At 42.8% G+C, this 26772-nt stretch overlaps 1 protein-coding gene across 1 annotated transcript in view; it reads left to right on the forward strand.

The window, feature by feature from the left end:
• The window catches only part of DENND6A (DENN domain containing 6A), a 58253-nt gene extending 32541 nt beyond the window's left edge, over nt 1-25712 (forward strand). Inside the window, exons 11-20 of the mRNA XM_018556276.1 lie at nt 5061-5156; nt 7347-7441; nt 9674-9739; nt 9813-9877; nt 14872-14961; nt 17638-17691; nt 17784-17893; nt 21655-21757; nt 23166-23240; nt 25198-25712. Coding sequence (XP_018411778.1) covers nt 5061-5156; nt 7347-7441; nt 9674-9739; nt 9813-9877; nt 14872-14961; nt 17638-17691; nt 17784-17893; nt 21655-21757; nt 23166-23240; nt 25198-25329 — 886 coding nt within the window. The 3' untranslated portion in view covers nt 25330-25712. The remainder of the gene's footprint in view (nt 1-5060; nt 5157-7346; nt 7442-9673; nt 9740-9812; nt 9878-14871; nt 14962-17637; nt 17692-17783; nt 17894-21654; nt 21758-23165; nt 23241-25197) is intronic.
• Nucleotides 25713-26772: the final 1060 nt, after the last annotated feature.

Below are 26772 nucleotides of genomic sequence, written 5' to 3' on the forward strand. Positions count from 1 at the left end.
CGGGAGGACACTAGTTTATGTCCTCCCGTGACCCTGAGGAGAACTATGGGGAAAAACACTTACCCCATAGTTCTCTAAGTATTTTTTCTTTTTCATAAATTACATTTTATTGACTTGCAATGTGCCTTGGAACATGCTACAGAATATGACTTCAGGAAGAGTCAGTTCATTAGCACAGCCCCCTTCCTTGCTGCTTGCATGTCATAGCCCTCTCCTCTTGTGGGAGTGTGTAATTACTGTATGTTTTGGCCCAGCTCATCTGGGCATCCCTTCACCTCCCTACAAAAACTTTATGTAGGAAATATTGAAGAGTTTTACTTAAGTGTCAACTCAGAGTCGGTTTGGGCTGTTGACATCACAACAAAGATGGCGGCATCCATCAGCAGTTTCGGGCTTTTGAAGGTCTACACAAGGGAATGTTTATAGATAAATAACATGCATAAAGTAATTAAATGCACATATAATCTAATGGAAAGAGTGGATGGTCTGAGGACAGGACCCTATTTTCACTATTGGCTGGTAGTTATTAACTGCTTGGGCACTAAAGTGATGCAACGCAAACTTTGTCTCTCTCCAACTGTTTTTCACTTGAAAACATCTAAAGATACTGGGGGGAATTTATCAAACTGTAGAAGACAACATCTGGAGCAGATTTGCACTGCAACCAATCGGCTTCTCTCTCTCATTTTTAAATCTTACCTGAGCAAACTGAAGAGAGATGCTGATTGGTTGCCATGGGCAACTCCTCCAGATTTTCTCTGCTCCAGTTTTGATAAATTCCCCCCACTGTATGTGCAGGGACTACTAGGTGTCGGGGCTGTTTTCTTGCAGCCAGTTCAGAATTTTGATATTAGGGGGTGGAGGCATGCAAAGAACATGTCAAAACACTTTATTGTGCCTGTTCTCTGTAAGCACAGGTTCACGTTAATGTCATTTTATTTTACGAGATTAACCATTGATATGATTTAGAACAGACTGTTCTTTTTCTTTAGGTGCTTTTCCCCAGTATTCTTCCACATCCAGCTGCTCTGGGAGTTGGTGCTTCTAGGGGAACCTTTGGTGGTAATGGCTCCCTCTCCGGCACAGTCTTCAGAAACGGTGCTAGCCCTTGTAGGGTAAGTCTTCGCAAGGGCTTCTTGTCATCTGCAGACTGCTGTTTTTAGTGCAGACCTACCTTACGGATTGAAACATCATCAAGTTAGCTCTACTACATCTGTGGATGTAAAGCAAGACTCCAGGCAAATCAAATCTTAACCCTTGCAGTGGGGCTACCTCTGCACTGCAAGGGTTAAGTGCTCACTTTGTCTGGTGAGCTAAAATAACAAAGTTATACTCACCGGAACACTGATCCCAGCTGGCACCTACACTGCTAACTATAGCCTGTCTCCAAATCCGCTCCAGCGACAGTATGTCCCGCAGTGTCCTCAAGTTGTTTACACTGTATAGGATCTGATGACTCACTGGACCTTAGACTGCTGGAGTGGAGGGGGAGAGAGGCTGAAGGGACCGGTCTAAGAGCAATTGGGAATCTTGGTTCCAGTGAGTATAACTTTTTTTTTTTTTTTTTTTTTTAGCCCCCTAGACAAAAGGAGCACTTAACCCTTGCAGTGCGGCGGTAGCCTCTCTGCACGGGTAAAGATTTGATTTGCATGGAGGTCTGCTTTAAAGGAGGTGTGTATCTATATATTAATATAATTTTGTGTATACAGAAGTGGCAATATAAAAACTTCGGTCCCCCGTCTGTAGCGAGACTACAAATCCCATTAGACATTGCAAGACTCTCTTGCAGCCAAAGGCATGACTTCCACAGGCAGATGCATGATGGGATTTTTAGTTGCATGTCTTGGATGTCACACAAATATGACTGGGCAAGATTTAACTGTTGTAAGGCAGCATGTAATGTTGGCATACAGCTGAAATCACTATTACTTTTTTTTTTATTCTTTATTTATAAACAACTCGGGTACAATAAAATAGACAATTATAAATAGAAAATGCTCATGAATATGACTCCCAGATGACAGCATGAAGATCCAAGAAAACGTGCACCTCCAAATAAGTATACAGACATCCTCAATTGTCAACAATCATGTGCAACCATCGTACTCAACAACTGGCACATTGTCTCCAAACCCGAGTAGTAACCTTTATACTTTTTGTTTAGAAGCATTACAACAGAAAAGTTCTCATACGAAATCTCCAACTCCTGACTAACCGGAGAAAGATGAATAAAAACGAACTAATCATGAGAAAAGCAAGATATGACGAAGCTCCAAGGAGCGAGAAAGAAGAGAAACGGGGCTTAGACAGGGGAAGCAAGACAAGGGAAGGGAGGAGAGAGAGGGAAGAAGAGATGGAGAAAAAGACAAACAACAAAAGAAAAAGAAAAGAGGGGGGCAGGGATAGAGGAATGCAAGATACCGGATTGGGGCAAGTTTTCCAATGCGTCCCTTAACCACAAAAAGATTGGCTGTGTTGGTCTCTAGGCCACAGGGCAGTAAAGATAAGTCACCCCGGACCTGCCCGGGAAAAGTCAGAGGTTTCCAGGAATGCAAGCCATGGGGATGGGGACCAAGTCACTACAAACTGATGGCAGCGATCATGCAGAGCCGAAGTTGTCCTCCCATGAGGCGATTCTCATCCACCTTCTCCACCCACATGGCCACCGTCGGCGGTGTGGACAGTATCACTATTACTTTTTAAATTCAGTGTTGCTATGACCAAGTAATCAGCAGTGGACTATCAGAGGTTTTGGCTGCGCTATGCTGGTCTGTAATAATGAATAGAATTAAATTTTTCTCGCTAATATAACAACAAATGTCATCTCATATTCCATCCATGCCAGGGCGGTGTGGTGCCTGTAAGCTCTGTCTCTCAAAAGATGTGTGGAATCCTAAAAGAAATATGCTTTTGTATAGAATGAAAAAAAATGTTTCAAGTTTTTAAGATAATTATTTGCACATCTAAGGCTTCATTCATGGCACGGCTGGGGATACCTCCCTCAAGAACCTACGGATTCTTGTCGGTGGAATCCCAGATGTGTCCGTACAGATGCATCTGCATTGGCACTGACAGCAGCCACATCTGTCAGCGACTAGTCCGCATATCATCATGTGATTTGTGGAACGACTCCCTGCGTTTCAGGATAGATAGTTGTGCCTGGACAGAAGCTGTCTGCCACAGAAATCCCAAGCCGCAACCTAAAGCCTCGTGTAAATAGGAACTAAAGGCCATAATTAAGCTGGTACTTCTGGGTGGTAAGCAAAATATAAAAGTAATACACGGACGCATCAGAACAAAGCCATCATTCTTCAACACCCAAGTGAACCCTTGCTATTTAAATCTGTCATTTAGTCAGGCTGCCTATACATTATTAAATATTTGAATTCCTGAGCATCATTGTTGATTGGTGCTAGTAAAAGGGCCCCATATTACTGTATATTCAGCCTGACTGCATTACAGTGATAACAGAGGTTCAGCTGGGCTTAATAGGGACACTGGCACCTTGCCAGTGTCCCTATTACAGTATCTCTAGAAATTCTTCCCCCAGACCCACCTATACCCAGGCTGTCAGCGCTCCCCTGCTGCTCCTTACTCCAGGGTTGCCTTTTTTAAATTGAGAAGAAAACCTTCTTGGTCAGCTAATCTACTTGCAAACCATTTTCATTGCCATATGAGTGTGGCGCCACCTATTGCATGATTTAGTAATTATTTGCTTTATTTACCTCTGCAATTTTTTATATAGTATGTGTATTACGTTTAATGTGTACTTTTTTTTACAATTGTACATCAGTCTTTATGCTCTGGGGTAATTGTCAAAACTCTATTTTTGGTGAAGAGACCTAATTTCACAGCGGCGTAGTGGTTAGCACAAGGGATGCACCGATATATCGGCCGACCAAACATATCGGCTGAAAAAGGCACTTTTGGCATAATGCCGAAAGTGCCATTTTCCTGCCGATACAGCGGCGCATCCCTGCTTTCTTTACTGTTGTGAGCGGCCGGCGTCTTCTCCCACACCGCTCAGCCTCCTATCACATTCCGGCAGAGCGGTGTGTGGGTGCAGACAGGCCGCCCTGTCACAGGAGGCTGAGCTCTCCTCCCTTCACCGCTCGATCAGCCTCCTGTGACAGCGTTTTAGAGAGGAGAGCCAATGCAAACACTCAACGATCAGTGATCGCTGAGTGTTTTGTAGATAATTGAGGACATGGTATGTGTACTATATCCTCAATTATGAATGAATGGGAAGTGATCTACATCACCCCCTGTTCATAGTTATAGTAAACATACAATGTTCTCAAGTTATGAATGAACAGGAACACTCATAGAGGATTCCTGTTTATTGATAACAGGAGATACATAAAAAGACATAGAGGACTTTGTGTCCTCAATCTCTTTTTCTATTTTAAAAGGGAAATGTTGGGAGTCTGTTTAGACCCCTAATATTTCCCCAAAGCCCCTAAAAGTAAAAATTGAAAATATTTAATAAAAAAAAGTAATAAATAAAAAATTAAAAAGTTTATTAAAAAATAAATAAAAAGAAAATATTTAAAAAATGTGAAATAATTTAAATAAAAAAATATTTTTGGTTTCGTTTCGGCTTTAAAATTTCCATTTCGGTGCACCTCCTAGTTAGCACTTCTGACTTGCAGCACTGAGGGTCTCCAGTTCAAATCCCAGCCAAGACACTATCTGCAAGGAGTTTGTATGCTCTCCCTGTGCTTGTATGGGTTTCCTCCGGGTGCTCCGGTTTCCTCGCACATTCCAAAGACATGCTGGAAGGTTAATTGTCTTCTATCTAAATCGGCTCTGTATGTATGCATGTGAGATAGGGACCTAAGATTGTAATCTCCTTGAGGGCAGGGAATGATGTGACTGTACAGTAAGTAAAGCGCTGTGTAAATTGTCGGCGCTATATAAATACCTGTAATAAATAAATTTCCTAATGCAAGTTTGCACTACTTTTATTAGCATCTTTGTGGAGTAAACAAGCAGCTGTGGAATCAAGTCTGGATGCGTATTCTCATTTACTGACATAAAAATTTGCTATTTTATTTTAGATGCATATCACCATTAAAATACTGCAGTGATTTCAGACCATACTTCACAATTCACGATGCAGAATTCAAGGAATATACCACCAGGACACAGGCACCGTAAGTATTCCCTATTGGTTTCCAGCGGTCAGACTCATTCAGTAACTCTAAAGTGCTAATTCCTAAGTGCAGGACCAATAGAACTCACTCTGCAGTCCAGAATGAATTCTGATTTGTTGATGAGGGATGCAGCATTTGGAACTCTTTATTGTATAGGTGTTTGCAGTGATGGGCCAGGGAAAAAGGCACTAAATACAGATTGTGCTATGGGCTGGCCACCCGTCTGTCTTCGACCAAGCAGAACACAGGTTGAATTACGGAACATCACCTCTGTTTATGATGACATATGAGCAAACCAAGCAATGGTTTAGTATGAACTATATTCATTTAATATTCATACTCATTTAACTTTCAAATTAAAGTTTTAACAAATCCTTCAAAGTATACGTCTAGCCCAAACATAGTTTTAGAGGAAGTCTTGGAACTCCTGTTAGGGTTTTACTGCTGTCCAGGGCTCCTTTAGAGATTTCCCCTTACTTCCTGCTCTGCTGACAATGTTTTACCAGACAGGAAGTGAGGGAAACTCTCCAACATCAACACAGTTAAAAATACAAACTTATTTTTATTGGCAGAATAGAGAGGCTGGAACCCCTGTCAAATTATTAGTTATTTTTTATATGGGATGTATAAGAAAAAAAGCTTCAGGTATCCACCAGATTGTACCAAAGAAAGTACAGAAGTTTTATTAGGAATATAGGAATTAAAATACAAAAGGGCCACAGCAAGGACAGTTTGAGAAAATTGCTGTTCACGCGATGAAACCTGTTATGGCAGCAGTTACCTCCTGGGCCCCACTGCCCTGTCAGTGTTCCTATAACTGCCAACACGAGCGATACCTGAAGGTTGTTTCTGTTATATCCTGTATGAATATTGTGGTGTTCCCTTTTTCGATCCCCAACGGCCACACACCAATGCCATCACTCCAGTAAAATCAATTTTATTTAGCTTCAAAACATACGTCTCAGCCTCTTCATAGGTCAGCTCCGTTCTAACGTGTTTTAACCCCAACAGACTTAATCCCCCAATTCCTTATTTTGTGGTCACAGGGATAGACAGCACAGTGAAATCTTCTAAATGTCACAGGTGGTACTGCAAACTTTTGGAAGGAGTAGAGATGAGGTGCTGGATTTCAGATTGATGGTGGATTGGTCAGATTGTATTCTACTTTGATATGCCCAATATTTATTCAGCAAACAACCAACTCCAGGAACCATTTTTTTAATTAACCCTTGCATCGGGAAGGGATACACTCGCACTGCAAGGGTTAATTGCTCATTTTTGTTTAGGTTATGTCGATGTACTCACCTGTTGCTCTGAGCCGGCTTGTTCTTAGACCGGTCCCTAGAACCTCTCTCCTCCTCCTCTGCAGTGGTCTAAGATTCCATAATTGATCATGTCAATACACTGTGTATACACGTGAGGACCCGCAGACCTTTTGTTTGGTGCTCTCATTAGAATTAAAGGATAATTTAACCCTAGCGTTTTTTTTGCCTAGATTTACTGCTAGCAAGCAGTACATGTATGTATGCAAAAACATAAAAAAAAAAAAGTGAAAAAAGGTTAACACTTACCCGTGACTCTGCTGCACGCTCCCGTATGAAGATTCTCAGGCAGCCACAAAGGATCATGGGGCGGGCGCATATGCAGTAGAAATCTTCAGCCAGGAGAAGAGGAGAGACACAGGGTAAGTCAATGCAGGCAGCCCGGCAGTGTGCACCGCACAGACCCTGTGGGACAGGAAGACGCAGCAGTCAGCGCTGGATCAGAGAACGGCGCCAGCGCTGGAGGGACTGCTGAATACAAGTGGAAGGAAGAAGATGATTGGCTCAAGAGGCATTATTTAAGGCAAGTCCTTAAAGCAGCATGGGGGGGGATGGGAATATTTGACTATTGTCACGTTAAACTTGCCATTAACTTTTATTTTTTCTACATCTATACTTTATAAAGAATGCCTAAACTTAGGATTTAACCTTGTACATGAGACACAATCTCAGTCACTGACTCTGTAATTTTGATATTTTCTTTATGGGGGGAAATCCTCAAAATGTGACCTTGAGAGTTGAGTTCACTCTTGAGTTCACTCGTGAATTGACACTGTCTTTGCTTCTTCTTTGACGGGAGTACATCAGGGACACTTCCCGTCACATTTTTTGTTTACGCTGTTAAGTAACCATGTGCCATTCTCTTTAGGCCTTCTGTCATTTTTGGTGTCACCAACCCGTTCTTTGCAAAAACACTGCAGCATTGGCCCCATATCATCCGCATTGGCGATGTCAAACTAGCAGGTAAGGTTTACTTTATTCTTAAACAATAGGGATAAATTGTGTTTTTCCGTCAGACATATTTGTATGTTAAATTGTTAGTATTTCATTAGAACAGCAGGCCTGGCATTTTCATGCAGAATAGGTTTTTGGAAACAGACAAGTTTTTGACTAGTTTTACTTCCAGCTCCAATGGTATTTATTGATAATGTTACTTTAAAGTAATATTAAACCCTTCCATTTTTTTATAAGAGGTTACTTCACTCACACAAGGGAACTTCAGGAATGTTAAAAAGTTAACCCTTGCAGTGGATGTGCCCCTGCACTGCAAGGGTTAACTGGTCATTTTGGTCTAGGGGCTGGATTAAAAAAAGATATACTCACCTGATCCTCAGTCCTTCCTGACTGCTAGACTGGTCCCGGCAGCCTCTTCTCCCCCCCCGGGTCTCCAGCAGTCTAAGCTCCGCTGATGTCATCACATCTATTTCAGTCTATTCACCTGCATTAGATGCGAGGATAGTGAGGGACACACTACAGACGGAGCTGAGGGGGAGGCAGGTGAGCACCCGAGGACCGAAGATCAGAAGATTGTTTCGTCTGTATTCTGGCTACTAGAGAAAAACAAGCAGTTTAAGCCTTTCATTGTTGTGGTAGCCCCACTGCAACAGGCAACAGGAAACCTTTTATATTCCCGGAGTCTTCTTTAATATAAAAGTATTCATTTCCATCATGCATACACATATCAGAATTTTATTTTGAGCAATAGGTCCCAGTCACTTACTTTTTAAAACATTAAATATCCCTCATTGCTACTTCCCTGAACTTCCGGGCACACTGTAAAAGCCGTTTGACTGCCCGCAATTGGACTACATCCCCCACCCCCCTTTGCACAAAAAAACACTGCACAAGCATGACCAGCATTGAACTTCAGTTGCTCTCTATGCTTATGCTGGGCGTATTTCCCCCAGATTGGGGAAACTTCTTTTTAGTGGTACCCTAGGCAAAAATGAACATTTATCCCTTGCAGTGTGGGAGGAGCCTCACTGCAAGGGTAGTTTTGAATTTTCCCATGAGTTTAGTTGTAGAAGCCCTAGAGATTATATTGAAGATATTACATTTATCAAAAGTACACAGGACACTGGAAACTTCAAAGTAGATGTAGATATCAGGGGGAAGCAAGGTGCTGGTAATGTAGGTTACATAGAGCAGCAGTTCACTGTATTTCTAGATGTTGTAATACATAGGTTGAAAAAAGACACAAATCTGTCAAGTTCAACCATTTTAAAAATGAATAAGTAAATTGAAAACCTGCATATACAGAACCCTATACCCAGAGCAGATCCAGAGGATGGCAAAAACCCTCATAAAGCATGGTCCAATTTGCTACAATGGGCGGGGGGGAATTCTGGATGCTCCCCTTAAGCAACTTGATATTGCCTACATCAACCATCTCTGGTGTTATCACTTATAAGGAAAGGCATCCATTTTTCTTTTTTAAACATCAACTGAGCTGAGAACTAACTCCTGAGGAGGCCCATTCCACATTTTCACAAATTTCTGCATGCGCAGGTTGAACCTCTTTTCCTTCAGACTACCCCCTTATCATTTGTAATGGCCTTGAAGTGAGCAACTTACTTGCACCATACTTAAAGTGACATTAAAGGATAAAAATGTTTCCCTCCCCCCCTATGTTAATGTCAGCACTTACCTTAAATGATGTCTCTTAATCCGATCTTCTTCTTCTTTCCCCATGTTTTCATCTGTCCCTCCAGCGTTGCGGCGGCTCTCCGATCCAGCGGTGACTCCTCTCTGCTTGCAGGCGCTTCTGATCCAGCGGTGTCTGCATGCGGGTGCACGCGTCCATAGACTTACCTTGCGTCTCTGCTCGTCTCCCGGCCGAGAATCCGAACTGTGCATGCGCCCGCCCCAAGATGCTTTGTGGCCGCCAGAGCAGTTTTGTTTTCTCGGACGGGAACGTGCAGCCGAAACAAGGTAAGTGTTAAGCGCTGTTAAAGCGGGTTGCCTATATCTACTGCTTGATAGCAGTAGATATAGGCAAAAAAACGTGAGTGTTTAGAACCACTTTAATGTATTGACAATTTATGTAGATGTTATACATGGTGATCACATTCCCCCTTTAAACGCTTCTTCTCAAGTGATAATAAATGAATTGTATTATTATTATTATTATTATACAGGATTTATATAGTGCAGTTTGTACAGCGCTTTACAAAATCGTATATTTGATTATTACAGGAGACGTTCCTAAACAGGTCAAAGTAAAGAAACTGAAAACACTAAAGACTTTGGACTCGAAGCCTGGTAAGCATAGTTCTGCATTATGCTGTATAATATAAATCTACGCTAGGTTTTAATTCCTCTTTTTTTTACCTAGGTGTGTATAGCTCCTACAAGCCATATCTGAACAAAGATGAAGAGATTATTAAGCAGTTGCAGAAGGTAATGAACTTTTCACCCAGGCTTAGTTGTATACAGTTTAGTATTTTATTCAGTTATGGGTTTGGAATACAGTGGTGTCATCGCCCCATCCATGGACACTGTGCTCACTTCTCCTGTCAGCTTGTTTTATTTCCATACACGTTCATATTTCAGAGCCTGATTGTCTCATAGTACTGCCCCTCCCTCTCACAGTGCTGCTGTGCAAAGGGTGATAGGAGGCTGATAGCAAGACAGAGTCAGGCACCTATGCTAGGCGCATGTAAAAATACATGTATTTTTAAAGGAATATACATCCATATTCAGTTCAGCTTTAAAGAACATATTCGGGAAAAATCTTTATTAACCCTTGCAGTGGGGCTACCCCCGCACTGCAAGGGTTAAGTGCTTGTTTTTGTCTAGTGACTAAAATAAAAAAGTTATACTCACTCACCCGATCCTCATAGCTGGCCAGCTGCCACAGCTCTCCCTCCAGCCTGTCTCCTACACTGCAGTGATATGTGCCTCGGGGACCTGTACACTGTGTATAGAACGTGATGACTCGGGGACCTTAGACCACTTTAGCGGAGGAGGAGAGACGCTGGAAGGACCAGTCTAACAACAAGCCGGCTTGAAGCATTGGGTCGGTATAATGTTTTATATTTTAGTCCCTAGATGAACACGAGCAGTTAACCCATGCATTGCAGGGTAGCCCCACTACAAGAGTTAATAACAATTTTGCCAGGAGTTCTTCTGTAAGAGATCATTTGTTTGTCTTTCTCCTGTATGTTGGTATGAGTTGTTCAGAAAGGAGAAGTTTCTTGTTACTCATGGCTTTCACTTGTAATTCCTTTGGTAAGCATCTAATACTACTCTGTGTTTTCTCAATTTTTCCTGAACGAGTCAACGAGATCCAATTGTAGCATTCATATTAGGGGGAAGAGCCATGTCCTCTCAGTTATGTATATATTATTTTCCACGTACAAGCAGAGCTGCTGGTCTAGAAAGGGATTTTTAGCTTTCCAATGGGAATTTCTGAGAAATGGGGTAGAAATGTGACTTATGGGTTTTCGGGTGTAATTCTTTTTGTATTCTTAAAGCTGAACAGCAGACATAAAATATTTCGATTAAATATATTCCTTAATAGCTTTAGAGACTATAAAGCCACTTTGTGGGTACCAAATGCCTTTTGAAACCCAGATATTGACATATAAATGTAGTGATGACATCATCAGTGTGCTGCCTGTGCAGAGAGCAGAGCTAGAGTGGCCCAACAAGCTCCACCCACTACAGGTTGCCTGCAGAAAACTACAGGAGGGGGCGGATACAAGACCAGTCACCCTGCACAAGGAGAGAGAGCGGCAGTGACTGGTCTTTTACAGGAGGCTCTTACACAAAGGAAAACGTTTACTCTGGAATACTGCACAGATCTGGAAGAAATACACAAGACTCAAAGATTCAAATAAGTCTGCACACACTTGATAATGTTTTCAAGGGCTGTCCTAGAAGACTACCGGAAAAGGAGTTACCGGTAAGTCTAACTCCGGTTTTCCTATACCGGATATATAGTAATATCAGCTTTTACAACATATACACTACAAAGCAATGTTTTCTTTGCTTCTGTAGTGTTTGAAAACAAATTGACACACGTCGTCAAAGGGTTTACGTAATCATACGCTCCCTAAAATGCCACTTGCTACAAAGTGAATAAACAGACGAAGGACGAGTATTCTGCTTAATTTGGACAATGACATTCATTGCTAAACCATAACAGTTGTCATTACAGGTCCAGGATTTCCATAGTGATATTGGCAGGGTGGCTAATCAAGCAGAAGGCCAGTGTCAGATCCTGTATAGGTTTACGTGCTGGGAGACTGACCCCAGACATCACCGTCTGTCATGGCTCTCCCAGGCGTGTTGCGTGTTGTTTCAGGACAGAGAATAGTGTCTGCAGCCAAGAACATAATGTAAATCTCTGCGTGATAGTTGAGGCTATGTGGGGGCACACTGGTTGTTACAGATTGTTCAGAGAGCATTGGAATAGTGGGCCCTGCGGTCAGAAATATCTGCTGCAATAGCTTATACCAGAGGAAAATGCATAAGCGATTAAAAGGTCATTTATAAAATGTGTCAGTGTCTCAGCTCACCTTTAAAGAGACTGTCACTTTGCCTATTCAAAAAATCTCCCAGTGGGTTCAAAAACCAAAGTAAAAAAATCCGACAGGCGTTTTGGTTCTTTAAAAACCTCATTTAATCCAGGGAGGGCCCTCGCCATCCTTACATAAAATGAAGGAGTGTTGGTCCTGCATTGTGCAAGATGTCTTTAGAAAGCCTGCAACTGGAGGAGCTGCTTTGGGGAATGGTCCTACAGCTAGGAGGAAGCCTGCAGGAAAGAGGAATAAGGGAAGGTGCCCATACACTGTCATTTTATTTTCTTCGTTCAACCTGTGGGCTGAACGAAGATAGTATACCGGATTCCTTGATCATTGCTTACGAGCATTGATTGAGGAATCTCCTGCTGTCTTCATTGTATTCTGACAGTGCCCGTCAGCTGCTGTCAGAATACCCTGCACAGAGCTGGCAGCTGATAGGCTCCTGGCTTTGTTCGTTCAAAGATTTTCCAACCGGCTCCTTCGATCAGCTGGTTGAGGGATGCCAGCTGAAAGGATGTGGACAGCAGCATCCGCTGTGCGAAATTTGCATACTGTATGGCCAGCTTAATTTTTTCTGTTGCCCGTAGTTGGGCTTTACAGTATTTAAAGAGACTTAACAAGCAATAATAGTTCTCGCAGAAACAATTGCCACACAAACAATTGCCACACAAACAATTGCCAGAGCCAACGTTTCGAGACCAGGCATGGTCTCTTCATCAGGGCATAAAGAGTGACAGACCCTGCGTGGTCTCAAAACGTTGGCTCTTGTGATTGTGTGACGTCTATGTCCAATAAATGGACATGTTGAATTATTCTACTGAGTGCTGGTGATTCCTCTTCCTGCATTGTGTCTGCGCGGTGCCATCCGTGTTCATCACTACAAGCACCATTGTCTACATAGGCCTTGATTGCTGCAAGGTGTGCGGAGGATTTCCCCTTCTATCCAATTTGGTATCAGAAACTGGACAATGTTTATTCCCGAAGTCAAGACATGCTGTAAACAAACACAGACTCCTCCAACTCATTCATAGAGATATATCTATATGAATAAGCCTTTTGGTGAAACATGTTAGAGTTGGAGGAGTCTGTGTTTGTTTACAGCATGTTTTGACTTTGGGAATAAACATTGTCCAGCTTGTGATACAAGGTCGTTTGTGTGGCAATTGCTTCTGCGAGAATTTTTAGGGCTTGTTACGTCTGTTTAAAGATTGTAACGACTGCACCGACAAGAGGGATGGGGCTGTTACCATAGGACAAGGAATGTGAGCGGTCGTTGCTTTGTGAGTTAAGCTATAAATATTAGTAGTATACGAACTGACCGCACTATCCAGAGAATTCCAATACTTCAGACTTTATTGAAATTCATAGCAACTCCAGTATAACAGTGAATAAAAGTGTATAAAGCAGCCAATACCAGCACCGCAAACCCCCAACCAGCTACAACCATTTGCGGTGCTGGTATTTGCTGCTATATATTATGTATATGTGTGTGTGTTCATATACTACTACATTTCAAGGTGGAGATGCACCTCTTGGACCTATGGCAGTCCTGATGGCTGCTAAAGATTTGGAGCTGTGAGATTTCCTTTTGGCTTTAGAAGTTATAAATATTACTTAAAGGAGAACTATGGGGTCAGTGTTTTTCCCCATAGTTCTCCTTAGGGTAACGGGAGGACACAAACTAGCGTCCTCCCGTTACCCTAAGCTCAGTATACCGCGAGCTACAGCTCGCGGTATACTGAGACGCCGCAGCCGGAGCGGATCCCGACATGGACGTCGAGATTCGCCCAGCTGCGTGAGAGACAGCTGGCTCTGCCTATCTAAAGGCAGAGCCAGCTGTACCCGCCCCCTCCCCCGTCCGTTCCGCCAGTTAGCGCTGGGAGAGGGGAATCCAGCCCCAGTCACGGCAGAGAGCCGTGACAGGATCGAGAGGTGAGCGAACCCGGTATGTGTTCGCTCACCTCCCGATCTACTGAGCCGACCTGTGACAGTCTCATTGTCGCAGGTCGGCTAGAACTATGAGGTGAGTGGAAATCACTCATCTCATAGTTCTCCTTTAATACTTAAAACAAGGCCTAGTTGACCCCTCAATCTGCATGTACTCTGAAGTCGTTCATTCTCGAAGATTGCAACAAAGACTCTAAAGTCAGGATTCAGTCAATTTCTAAAAGACTTACAGCAAATACCTGCTGTTTGCTTACTTTAAAGGGCTGGCAGGCTGCCGAGACTATCCATGGAGACTGTCCCTCCATGGAGACTGTCCCTCCATGGAGACTGTCTGAGATTTTAGTGCCTCTGTTGTAAACTTCTCTACATCTCCACAATGCCTATAGCTACAGAGGTGGGTGAGGGTTTGATTGAGTGCTTTTACTGCTTGTTTAGATCATGTAAATACTTAGGTGTGCATAGTCTGGTCACAGGTTCATTTTAACATTTTACCTAATTTTTCACATTTTAAAGTTAAAAGTAGTAAATTTAAGTGAACCAATAAATGAAAAAGAACTACAGCTTTACAAAGTTCTGTCTCCAGCTTCTGCCCAATGAATACAGAAACTTACTTCAGGCCCAGGTAGCCAACTTTGTTGTAAAAAGCATTGGGAAAATGGATGCAAATTGGCTTTGTAAATTGGCAAACAAACTGTTTACCAAATGGGTTTAATTAGATTATTTTAGTCAAATTATAGCTAGAATCAGTGGTTAAAACCACCAAGGTACTTTTTATATTGACTACATGTAGCATAGACAAATGTTCTAATTTTCAACTTTGATTTTGTAATTGGTACCCTTATGGTCATTATTATTCAATTGTTGCATCATCATTTTCATGTATTGATGTGTACACTTTTTGTTTGTTTTGTGTTCTAGGGTGTTCAGCAGAAACGGCCATCGGAAGCACAAAATGCAATACTCCGCAGATATTTTCTAGAGCTAACTCAGAGCTTCATAATTCCTCTGGTATGTGGCTGAAGGACATGGTTAAATTGCTGCTAGGCCTCTTCATTCATGTTCCTCTGTAGCTGTTTCCCTTTCTGATTTGTTTTTTGCTTCTGTAAGAGCACATTACCACCTATACAAGGATTGGCATTGCTCCTATGCATTGCGCATGAGTTTTGGGGTGTGCCCATTAATTTCTAATGGCTCCACAATATAGGTCCACGCATAAAAAAAATGAATGACCTTAACATATCGCAGCAACCTATGAACACATGGGTTTGTAGTGCAGTGTTGTCTGGATGTGTGTTGAGAACCCATTAAAAATGGATGGATACACACAAAAGGGCATCTGCACCAATGTATGTTAGAAGTGCCACAACCTCATGACTCTGCTCCATCGCTCCACATTGCAAACTGCGGCTGCCAGCTAACTCCTGGCCTCGTCTCCTCCCACAACCTCCTCTCACTTACTGAAGCCATTATATTCCTCTGTTTAGAACAATAGGATTGGGGTCCCGGGACTGGACAGGAAGGGGGCAGAGCTTGAATGTCCAGTAGGAAAATCTCTTTACTGGAATTTCCAGAAATATAATAAGCCAGTTTTTGATCCAACCTGACAGTATCTGCCACACGTACGCGAGGATGTTAGGCTACACATTGCAGATCTCTTTACCAATATGTTTGATGTTTATTGAGGTAAAGACACTCGGCCCTGCTAACTTCCCCAACGCAAAACCAAGTGGGGCTTAAAGCCTATCTCCAAAGTAAAACTCCCCTGTGCAGTGGTGTGCCCCCAAACTGCAATGGTTATATCCTTGGTTTAGGTCTAGTGTACTTGCGTAAAGCAATTTTACTTTCCTGACTCCCAGTCCCCTGGTGGCCGGCACTCGCCTTGTCTTTCCAGTGCTTCGGCTTGTGGACTTTATCACGACGTCCTTGCATATAATGCAGTGCTTTGGGCCCTGCATTGTATTTGGTGATGTCAGTGACAATAGGAGCTGAGATCAAGTAAAGTCCTTCCCTTCACCCAGGTACCCTAGACCTAAACAAGTATGTAACCCATGCAGTGCAGGGACAGCCCCACTGCAAGGGGAGTTCCCCCCTTCCCTGGTGATGGGCTTTAGCTGCAGAGGACCCAAAGGGGTGAAACAAATCAAAGGAAGCCTAGTGGCTCAGTGGTTAGCACTTCTGCTTTGCAGCACTGAGAGTCCCGGTTCAAATCCCAGGCAGGACAGTATCTGCAGGGAGTTTGCATGTTCTCTGTGTGCTTGCAGGGTTCCCTCAGGGTACTCCGGTTTCCTCCCACATTCCAAAGACATGCTGAAAAGGTTAATTGGCTCCTGTCTAAATCGGCCCTGTATGTGTAAGCTCCTTGAGGGCAGGGACTGATGTGACTGTGCAACATGTGTAAAGCCCTGCGCGAATTGTCGGTGCTATATAAATACCTGTAATAAATAAAGGAGGTTCGCAGGTCAAGTGTGTTCACCACATGCCTAAAAATGGTATTGAAACAAAATGTCTCTGCAGTTGTATGGCTTGACATTCTTGTCTCCTCCCCTTCTCTTCATCTTTCTGTAGGGGTCCCCCAAGGCTCTGTCCTTGGACCCCTTCTCTTTGTACACCTCCTCTCTTGGTCATTTGATCACCTCACATGGCTTCCAATACCATCTCTATGCTGATGACACTCAAATCTATCTTTCTACTCCACAACTCACCCCCTCAGTGTCCTTGCACGTCACTAATCTACTAACTGACATATCCGTCTGGATGTCACAACACTTCTTAAAACTCAACCTTTCAAAAACTGAGCTCTTGATATTTCCTCCTGCCCGTGCACCTTCCCCCAACTTTTCCCTTGAGATTGTTAACACAACTATCCAGCCCTCCCCTCTTGCCAAGGACCTAGGTGTATTCCTGGACTCGGACCTCACCTTTCTTCCCCACATCCAATCACTATCCAAATCCTGCCACCTTCACCTTCGTAACTTCTCCAAAATACACCCCTTCCTCACCAAAGAAACCGCTAAATTACTCATCCACTCCCTTGTTATATCTCGTCTTGACTATTGCAACTCCCTCCTCATTGGCCTTCCACTACACAGGATATCCCCCCTTCAGTCTATCAGGAATGCAGCTGCTAGAGTCATCCACCTAACCAAGCGCTCAGTGTCTGCATCCCCCCTCTGTCAATCACTACACTGGCTTCCAATAGCTCAGAGGATAAAATGCAAAATATTAACAGTCACTTATAAAGCCATCCACAACTCTGCCCCTGACTATATCTCAAACCTTGTCTCAAAGTATCACCCTAACCGTTCATTCAGCTCATCCCAAGACCTCCTGCTTTCCAGCTCCCTTGTCAACTCCTCCCATCCTTGCCTCCGGGACTTCTCTAGATTCTCTCCCATCCTCCGAAACTCTTTACCCCAACCTGTCCATCTATCTCGCCTATCCCACCTCAACCTAACCGCTCAACCTTCACGTTCTAATACAATTCATCACCACACAGATACCTCCTCATGTATCACTTGCCCCACCCTATTAGATTGTAAGCCCTCAGGGGCAGGACCCTCCTTACCATCTTGTCTTGCATTGTATTGTGATTGTAATGTCTTCCTTATATTGTAAAGCGCTGCGCAAACTGTTGGCGCTATATAAATCCTGTATAATAATAATATGTATCATTTGTGTCTATAGGAACGTTATGTGGCAAGTTTGATGCCATTGTTGAAGAGCATCTCTGCATGGAAGGTGAGTTTCTACCGATTGGTGTTTGTTGTAGATGGTGAGACGGCCCTAACGTTGAACCTTTTTCAATGTGTGTTTATATGGTCTTTCTACAGAGTCCTCCACAGCTCAAGACCTTCAGCCAGGAGGAATTTATGAAGACATTGGAGAAGACAGGTCCTCAACTTACTTCGCGATTAAAAGGAGACTGGATCGGCTTATACAGGTTGATAGGAAATAGATACTGTAGATGTCATTAGGTTGTTATATTTTGCTCAAGTGCAGCTCCACTCATTGCCAGCATGTAGAGCAGAGGGGTGAGTAAAATTTGTATACAACACCCCACATGCCTGTTATTAAATGATTTAAGGTCCTGGTCAAGAGTCTTTATGCTATTTGTTTTTCTGGTTAGATGTTTTAAATCTCTGACAGAGTACTCGATTAAAGGGAGACTGGATGGGTAAGCGATATTATAGTCAATATGTTTGTAAGTTATTTTAAATGCTGATTAAATCACTTACCTTGGATGCTGCTTCTTGAAGTTTAGCTTCCTGTAGAATCAGCTGGTCCCCTGAGCACTGGCCCTGATATCCTGTTTTAGCGTGGCTCATTTCCCTTGCAGGGTCCCATGGAGTCACCCTTGTGTGTGCCAGTAAGCTGTTCATGTCTCCACAGGCACAGCAGGGCAAGCCACTTCCCTGCTCCCCTCTCCTCCTTCCTCCCTTCGCTCTTCTCCATGCTAGTAGATGGACAGCTGCTGAAGACTGCTCTGTTCATTGTGATCTAGTACTGGACAGGAAGTTCAGGGAATCCAAGCTGAGAGAGTTCAAGTTGTTTGGAAACATGATGATTATAAATCCTTGGGCAAAAATATAAAGAAATACTTTACTGGACAATGTATATTTGTTTTATCTGGATTCGTTATTGAGAAAATGTTTGAGAGAGTAATACTACTTTATGGCTGACAGTAGAGTGAAATACCTACAAGCCCTCATCTCCCCCCATATGGAGGAATCAAGTGTTTTCTCTTATTCAGCCCAAGCTTACAATTAAACTTACCTTACCTTTTGTCTTCCTCCCATGGTGCCTAGGGGAGGGTGACGTCAAGCTCCTTCTTGCAAGATTCTGGGGAAGACAGAGAAGCCCAAATCTTGTCATAAGAGGCTCCTGCATTGGACTAGAGTCTTCTCACAAGATTTGGGGTACCCATTGTTCCCCAGGAATTTCCCTGGAAGGAAGGAAGAATGCTGCAGCAAAGCCCATTTTAAGCTAAAAAGAATTCAAAACACCAGAGCACATGGCCTTTAAAGAAGAACTCCAGGGAAAATGATTAACCCTTGCAGTGAGCTATCCCCGAACTGCAAGAGTTAATGTGACACTGATGGCAAAAACATCTGAACTGCGCATGCGCCCGCCCCAAGATCCTTTGCGGCTGCCCGAGAAATTTTCAGATGTTCAGACGGGAGCGCGCGACGGAGACACAGGCAAGTAATAACCCCTTGAAAAAGTTGTTTTAAAAAAAAATCGTTTTGCATAGATCTGCTGCTTGCTAGTAGTAGATCTATGCAAAAACAAATGAGGGTTTAATAACCCTTTAACTGCTTTCGTGTAGGGAGGAAAATATCAAAATTATACACACCTGATCCTTGGACTTGGCTTGCTCTACACCGGTCTCTGGAGCCTCTCTCCCCCTCCGCTGCAGCGGCCTAAGGTACCATAAATCATCACGGTCTCTACACAGGGGGCACCGAGGGACATTCCATTGCTGCAATCCATTAGGATACAGACAGTTGGGCCCCTCCAACAGCTCTGCTATTAGCACAGACTATGTGCAGCACAGCAATGACGTCACTGCTAATTTTACAAGATAATCTATGCGTTTAGAAAGACATTTGGTTCACACAAAGTGGATTCATATCCTGTGTAACTGTTTAGGAGTACTGTGTATATATAAATGAAAGTTTTTGTGCCCGGAGTTTAGCTTTTAAAATATTTTGGCTATACATACATGTGAAAGACTATTAAATGGGATTGATGTCCGTTTATAAATGAGTTCTCATTGCAGTCTGGGGATAAACTAATTGGTAGTATATGAGCCTTGTGGTTTCTAGGGGCAGCAATAAATGTATATGGAAAGCTGTATACATGTATAGTGAAGACGTGCCCCATGTACATTGCTCTGGCCATCTGCTCCTGCGGCACTTTGTAATAAATGGCTCTCATTCAGAAGGCTTTCATCCTATAGCTCTTCCTTCAATAAGCGGTTTGTGCTCAGCAGATTGCAGTCATTTATTCTGTGCCCAGAAGGATTCATGAGGCCATCTGCCAATACCAGGGTCACAGGTTTTCTTTCATCATCATGGAGAATGAAATAGTCTCAAGTCATGCAGTTACAGATATGACGGCATCAATCATACTGAAACCTTAGTAGATAAGAGATGAAAACATTCCATACATTTACAGGGTAATAAAACCTTTAGAGTAATGATATTAGACGTGCCCCTAAAATTCCTTTCCTGGAACCTTTTTATTTATTTTGTTTTAAAGGTAACCTTACTAGTTGTTGTCTCCAATCGCTTCCTGAGCATTTTTAGTGATTAAAGTGGAACTATGGTCATAATCAAATGCTACATGTATGCTGCAGCCTGTCAGTAGCATTAGCAGAGCCCCCACCCCCCATGACATAGTTTTATTAGCTGTTCATCCTGCAAGTCAAGTAGATCCTTTATTTTTCCCACTTCCTGTTCTGCTTTGAAATCATACAGCACCGTTGTCACCCTGTGGACATGGTAGTCCTAAATTGTGACGTTTATAATCCAGCTAACACTTCAGTAGTTACAGTATCTGTTTTCTTTTGGGGAAAAAAGGTTTAACCCTTTTACTGACAAGGATGTCTCGTATAGGTTATGGCATTGGACGGTGGAATTTAGCTTAGAGCTCGGGAGGGGGGGAATTATTATTAACCCTTACAGTGTGACTACCCCCTGCACTGCAAGGGTTGAGTGCTTGTTTTGGTCTAGGGCTGAAAATAACAGTTATACTAACCTAATCCTCTGAGCCAGCAAGCTCTTAGGCCAGCTCTTGGAGCCTCTCTCCCCCTTTTCTGCAGCGGTCTAAGGTCCTGTAAATCATCACATTCTATACACAGTATTTAGAACGGGAGGACTCCAAGGAACAGTCCATTGCTGCAGCGGAGGAGGAGACAGGCAGGAAGGAGCGCTATCACAGCTGGTTGGCTCTGTGGATCGGGCCAGTATAGCTTTGTTTTTTTCCTCCCTAGACCAAGATGTGTACTTAACCCTCGCAGCGCCAGGGGTTGACCCACTGCAAGGGTTAACAATATTTCCCCCCAGAGTTTTGCTTTTAAAATCTGCAACCTCTGGGCATTAATGTAGAAGTGATCAGAGCGGCTGTAAAGCCACCCGATCACTTCTAAGGGCTGCTAAGGTTCCATCTGAGATAATTGATATGTCTTGAATTGGATTGTGATTGCAATGTCTTCCTTATGTTGTAAAGCGCTGTGCAAACTGTTGGCGCTATATAAATCCTGTATAATAATAATATGTATTTATTTGAGACAATATTTTATATTTTACCAAAATGGAAGAATCCTTTTTGTGTTTGTGTGCACTCAAATGAGTTTTAATATTTTTTCCCCCTCTACTGAATATATAGGTCTAATAAACAGTTGCATAAATATCAAGCAACATAAAAATTGGCAACTACCATCTTTTTATTCTGTTCTCTGTCTCAGAAAATATATAATGATTTGGGCGTTATCCCAAATATAAGTATTCTCATATCCATAGTATTCTTCGGTCCAAAATGCTCATTTAACACGTGTTCAATATCTTGGCCCGCATGAACAGGTGAAGAAAAATCTAAAAAATAATGTATTATTACAGGTTACTAGATTACAATATTTATCATTATAGTAAATGTAAGTATACGTTTAATGTATGTAACATAGCATGTTCTCTGTTCAAGGCATTTTTTGCGCTCACCCAACTTTGATGGCTGGTTCAGAGCCCGGAGAAAAGAAATGATGCAGAAGCTAGAGGCTCTTCAACTTGAAGCAGTTTGTAATGAGGTAAGTTCCGTTTTTGTCCTGAAATGCAATTAAACCAATTGAATCAAATATAACTCCACTTTTATGCCTCATTCACACGAGAAAAGGCCGGCACATACAGCTCTGTGCTGCGTGCGCGGCCGCATCGGGCAGCTCCCGGGAAGGACAGGTGCTGTGTGTGATTAGTACGCAGCCCCTGTCCCTGAGAGGTGACAGCAGAATCCATTCTGCTTAATGGGGCTCCCAGATTGGGAAAAGGAGTGTCAGTACTTGTCTTTGTTTTATCTTCTTAGTTATGATGAAGGGGGCATTTTGGATCCCCCAAAACAGATTGGGGGGGGATTTATCAAAACTGGAGCAGACAGAATCTGGAGCAGTTGTGCATGACAACCAATCAGCCTCTCTCTTTCATTTTTAAATCTTACCTGAGCAAAGTGAAGAGAGAAGCTGATTGGTTGTCATGCACAACTGCTCCAGATTTTGTCTGCTCAAGTTTTGATAACCCCACCCCATTGAATTCCTCTCTTTGATCTTCTGTCTGAACCAGTACTGGAATAAAGTTGTATCGGGACTAATCATTTTAGTGTGGCGCTTCATTCTTAGATCTGCTGTTTAGCAATCTGAGCAGGGCTATTTTACTTAGCATAGATCTGTCAGTTTACAGTGTGAACATGCTTACAGGAACAGAGAGCACAGGAATGAACTCATCATTGAGCTACTGCTTCTTCATTGGCCACAAACTGGGATAGATCCTGGCTGGACTAGGATGTATTACTGAAATTCAGTGTAGTTTGAGTGGAAATCCAGGACCTTGACGTTTTTGTCCAATAAAAGGGACATATTTATCTTTGTTATTGAGTGCTGGTTATCTGCTTCTTTTCTTGGATCACAAGACTGACTGTAAAGAATTACAAATCCTTTGGCATGTGAATTAGTTCACATAAATGTATTTCAGTTCTTTAATTTAGCTGTTTCCCTGGAGTTCAGCTTGTTATCAGCTTATGCTTTTTACTAGGGATGCACCGATACCGGTATTTCGGTATCTAATACAAGTACCGATATTTTTTTTCCGGTACTCGCCGATACTGAATACCAAGTACTGGAAGTCCCATTCAGGAAGCGTGTAATGACTCGTCACCTGGCTTCCTGATTAGCAGGGAAGCCGTCCCCATGCACTGGGTGACGAGAAAGCATGAAGCCGGCTTTCTGGCCAATCGGGAAGCCGGACGCTGTGTAATGACGCGCCGCCCGGCTTCCTGATTGGCCGGGAAGCCGGCTCCATATTCCCTCGTCATGAGGTGTACTCGCCCAAATACTCGGCATCGGCACCGATACTAGTTCACGGCATCCCAACTTTTTATGGTATGTGTATGATCAGTGACCATAATCCATCCAGCCTAATTTAATGTGTTTTATATTTCCCCCTAAGGACTTGCTGATTTGGGTACAGAAGCACAGTGAAGTTGAGTCTGTAGACCTGGTTTTAAAACTTAAAAGTAAACTGGTAAGTGCAACTAAGACTATGATGGGAGATCAAATCTATCACCGGGAAACACCAAGAAACCGTACACTCAGAATACAGATTGAATTATGTAAATCTAAATGCTTAAAGTAGATCTAAACCCTAATGGGATGACATTTAGATTTCTAAAACATTGTGGATAAAATAATAGAACACTTTTTTTTTTGCATCTCAGCACGCCTACCCTTCCGCAGCCTCTTTAGCCATTTCCTGTCTACATGCACATGCTCCAGCATCAGCTGTGCATCATTGCATTGAACCAGCTTCCTGATAGTAAAAACTACACACTATACCTGCGCAGTGTATCAGCATGGCTGCTTGTAGTCTCCACCAGGCCACATATGACAAAGTGACAACACATGAGCACAGTAGGGAGAAAGTTGTCGCTATGTAACAAAGTGCCTAAACAAGCACCTGCATGACACTACCACCAGGTATAAAATGACTGAAAAACAACTTTTGAAATTGCATTAACACATTAAAGGTTACATGAAATTTTATGGATTGGGTTCAGATCTACTTTAAGCTTCATGTACAGTGGTTGGTACATTAATGTTGTTAGTGCTGACGCTTGCCCGCTCTTTCCGACCCCACCATACATTACATTCCGATTTTGCTCTGCACTATGAAGTGCTGCTTGGCTGGAATGTATGTGGGAGGTGGCCAAGCTGCTAAAGGCACGTGCATATACCTCTGGGTGCCTGCCCTTTTATACCTTTCAGAATCTTTTTTTTGTTTGTTTTAAGTTAAAGTATCACTTTAACAAAAGACATGTAAAACAAAAAAAATTATAATATAGTAAACGCTCGAATTTTATGCCTTAACTGCATACAGTTTTTAGAACACACATTATTTTCCCAATACTGGTCCATTAGGGCCCATTCAGACCTAACTGATCCGATGCAGTGCATTACCATGAGTTGTGATAAGGTAGCCAAATAATTTGATTTGGCTGCCAACACACCACAACAAATCAAAAATCTGACCTGTACTATTATTTCCAAAGCAGTGCACCACAATGCATGGTTGTGATACAATGCAGTGTGGTGCACTGCAATGCTGGATAATTGGAGGTACATTGGTTTATTGCATTGGTATGCCAATCACATTGAATGGCCTTGCAGCATTGCACTAAAGCTGGTCATAAATCCCAGTAGAAATAACAGTAGAGTAGTACAAATAATTTGTTTTCGGAGCATTCGTTCGAGCTTCTAATTGTTAAAAGTGTTCTAACAGTGAATGTGGGTTTTGTCTGAAAAACACCATTCAGTCCAAAATCAAATGTTGAAATCAAATAAAATTTTAAGTGACAAGTCCCTGGTGGCATCATTGAATGTTCTGATAAGATTTCTCGTATGAATCTTGGTACAAAAATCTACCACTATATATGGGCCCATATGGTATAGGCCTTTAACGTTTTTAGATGATAGTTGCCATGGAGCAGCTTAAGGTCTCATTCACACTGTAATCGGCCATCATGTACAGCTGCGTGCAGGACCGTATCGGACAGCTCCCGGGAAGGACAGGTGCTGCGTGTGATTAGTACACAGCCCCCGTCCTTCTCTATGGGACTACGCAGCCGTACGCCCCCCATACGCTCACCAGCCCTGCACGTCCGTACAGGTGACAGGATGGATCTTGTCTGCGTCCGAGCCAGGAAACACGCACCCCTATGGACCTGCACTTGAGGTGAGCGTAGGGGGGCTTACGGCCGCATAGTCCCATAGAGAAGGACAGGGCTGCTTACTAATCGCACGCAATCCCTGTCCTTCCCAAGAGCTGTTCGATGTAGGGCTGCAACAACTAATCGACATAATCGATTATAATCGAATGTGGCCGTGCACGCAGCTGTATGTGCCGGCCGATTACAGTGTGAATGAGGACCTAAAATTGCCATTCATTGTATTGGTGTCGTGTTGATCAATCTTGCTGTTAACAGGCTCTGGCACAGAGGGAAAATCTCCCTGTAAGCGTGGATACGGTGCAGAAGCTTCAAGGACAGGTAGCCACCATCATACAGGAGCTGCCTGAAGACTTGCAGGAGATCTTAGTGAAAACCAACAGCTCATGATATACGTGGAGCCCAGATAGTAAGACTTTCACAACCTACTTTTGTACAGCACAGCGACGGACAGAGCATACAGGGCAAGACTTCCAATATGGACTGGGCTTTGTGAAACAGGTGAATGCTTCGCCACCCAGAGGAACAACATCAAGATCTATTTTTCTAATGCTGTATCATAGACTAACTGCTTTTTATGGACAAAGACCGGATCATCGCTTATTGGGGAACCCAACAGTGGTAAAATCTAGATCGTGTCTTAATGTACACAAACAGCTCTGTTTTTTTTATACACGACACAACCTAGAGTTCTAGGATGTGACTGAAGAAAATGCATTCTAAGATCATGCTTTACCCAATATGTTGTAATGAGGTTTTCATCGTGACCATTATTATTTCATTAGACTTATTGTAGTAATCCGTAGCCCCTACTACTGGCTGTGATGGCTATAAATTCACAGAGGATGAAATCATGTTGATTGATCTCTACAATCACACACAGCAGTGGCAATCTGTTAGGCGGCAGTTTACTTGTGTGAGAAGCCTTAAAGTGACATTAAACTCAAGAACTCCATCTTAAAAATGCATTCAAGTACAATGAATAATAACCAAAAAGCAGCCACCCTCCAGAAGTAAGGACAGTGTCAGCATGAATTCAGAGATGATTTGAGGATCTACAGCTGAGTGATACACACATAAGATACATTTTTGTTAATAATTAAGGCACTTGAAGGCATTTTTAAGATTTAGCTCCTGAGTTTCATGTCACTTTAGATCACGGAAGCTGCTGTTCTCGGATTTCTGGACTGTATACTGCTTCTGGTCCAGTGTGCTGGGACCTACCTAGGTTCTTTGATGCATGCCATTTCTTGGCCAGTGACGTCAGTTGCGTGGAAACCAAAGACCAGCAGCTCCCATATGAGGCTTTCTATACATCTAAAGGGAAACTAAAGGGAAATCTCAAACCAAAATTTAAAAACAAAATGTGTTGGGCGCAGTTGAGCTTTATGTCACCATATATAACAGTATCATTTTTAACTTTAAATGTATCTAAACCCAAGAAGACAAATGTAATTTATTGCAGTTTACCAATTCTTGGATGTGGTGGCTCCACACACACTTCCTGCCCAAGGGTGACTACTCCTTCACTGTATCTATAGAGGTTTAGTGTAGCCATCCTCGGACCTGTGTCACATTGTCACCCTGTAGAGAGGGTAGTGTTCGATGAACACAAATGTAAGCTTGACTCCAGCTAACACTTTTTAAGCAGTAACAGCAACAGTTTTGTTTTCTCTTATGTAGCACAACTAACCATGGCCTTCAACATCTAGGGGCCAGTTGGACATGCAGGCAGGGCCTGATTTAGCTATAAATGGACATGGATATCATGAGCATTTCTATTTAGGCTATGCAGAAGGGACCAGAGGGGCAGATCTCACTGCAGGTAGTCCT

Source organism: Nanorana parkeri, unplaced genomic scaffold (assembly GCF_000935625.1).
Source record: "Nanorana parkeri isolate BGI_ZX_2015 unplaced genomic scaffold, ASM93562v1 scaffold231, whole genome shotgun sequence".
In the NCBI taxonomy this organism is placed as follows: Eukaryota; Metazoa; Chordata; class Amphibia; order Anura; family Dicroglossidae; genus Nanorana; species Nanorana parkeri.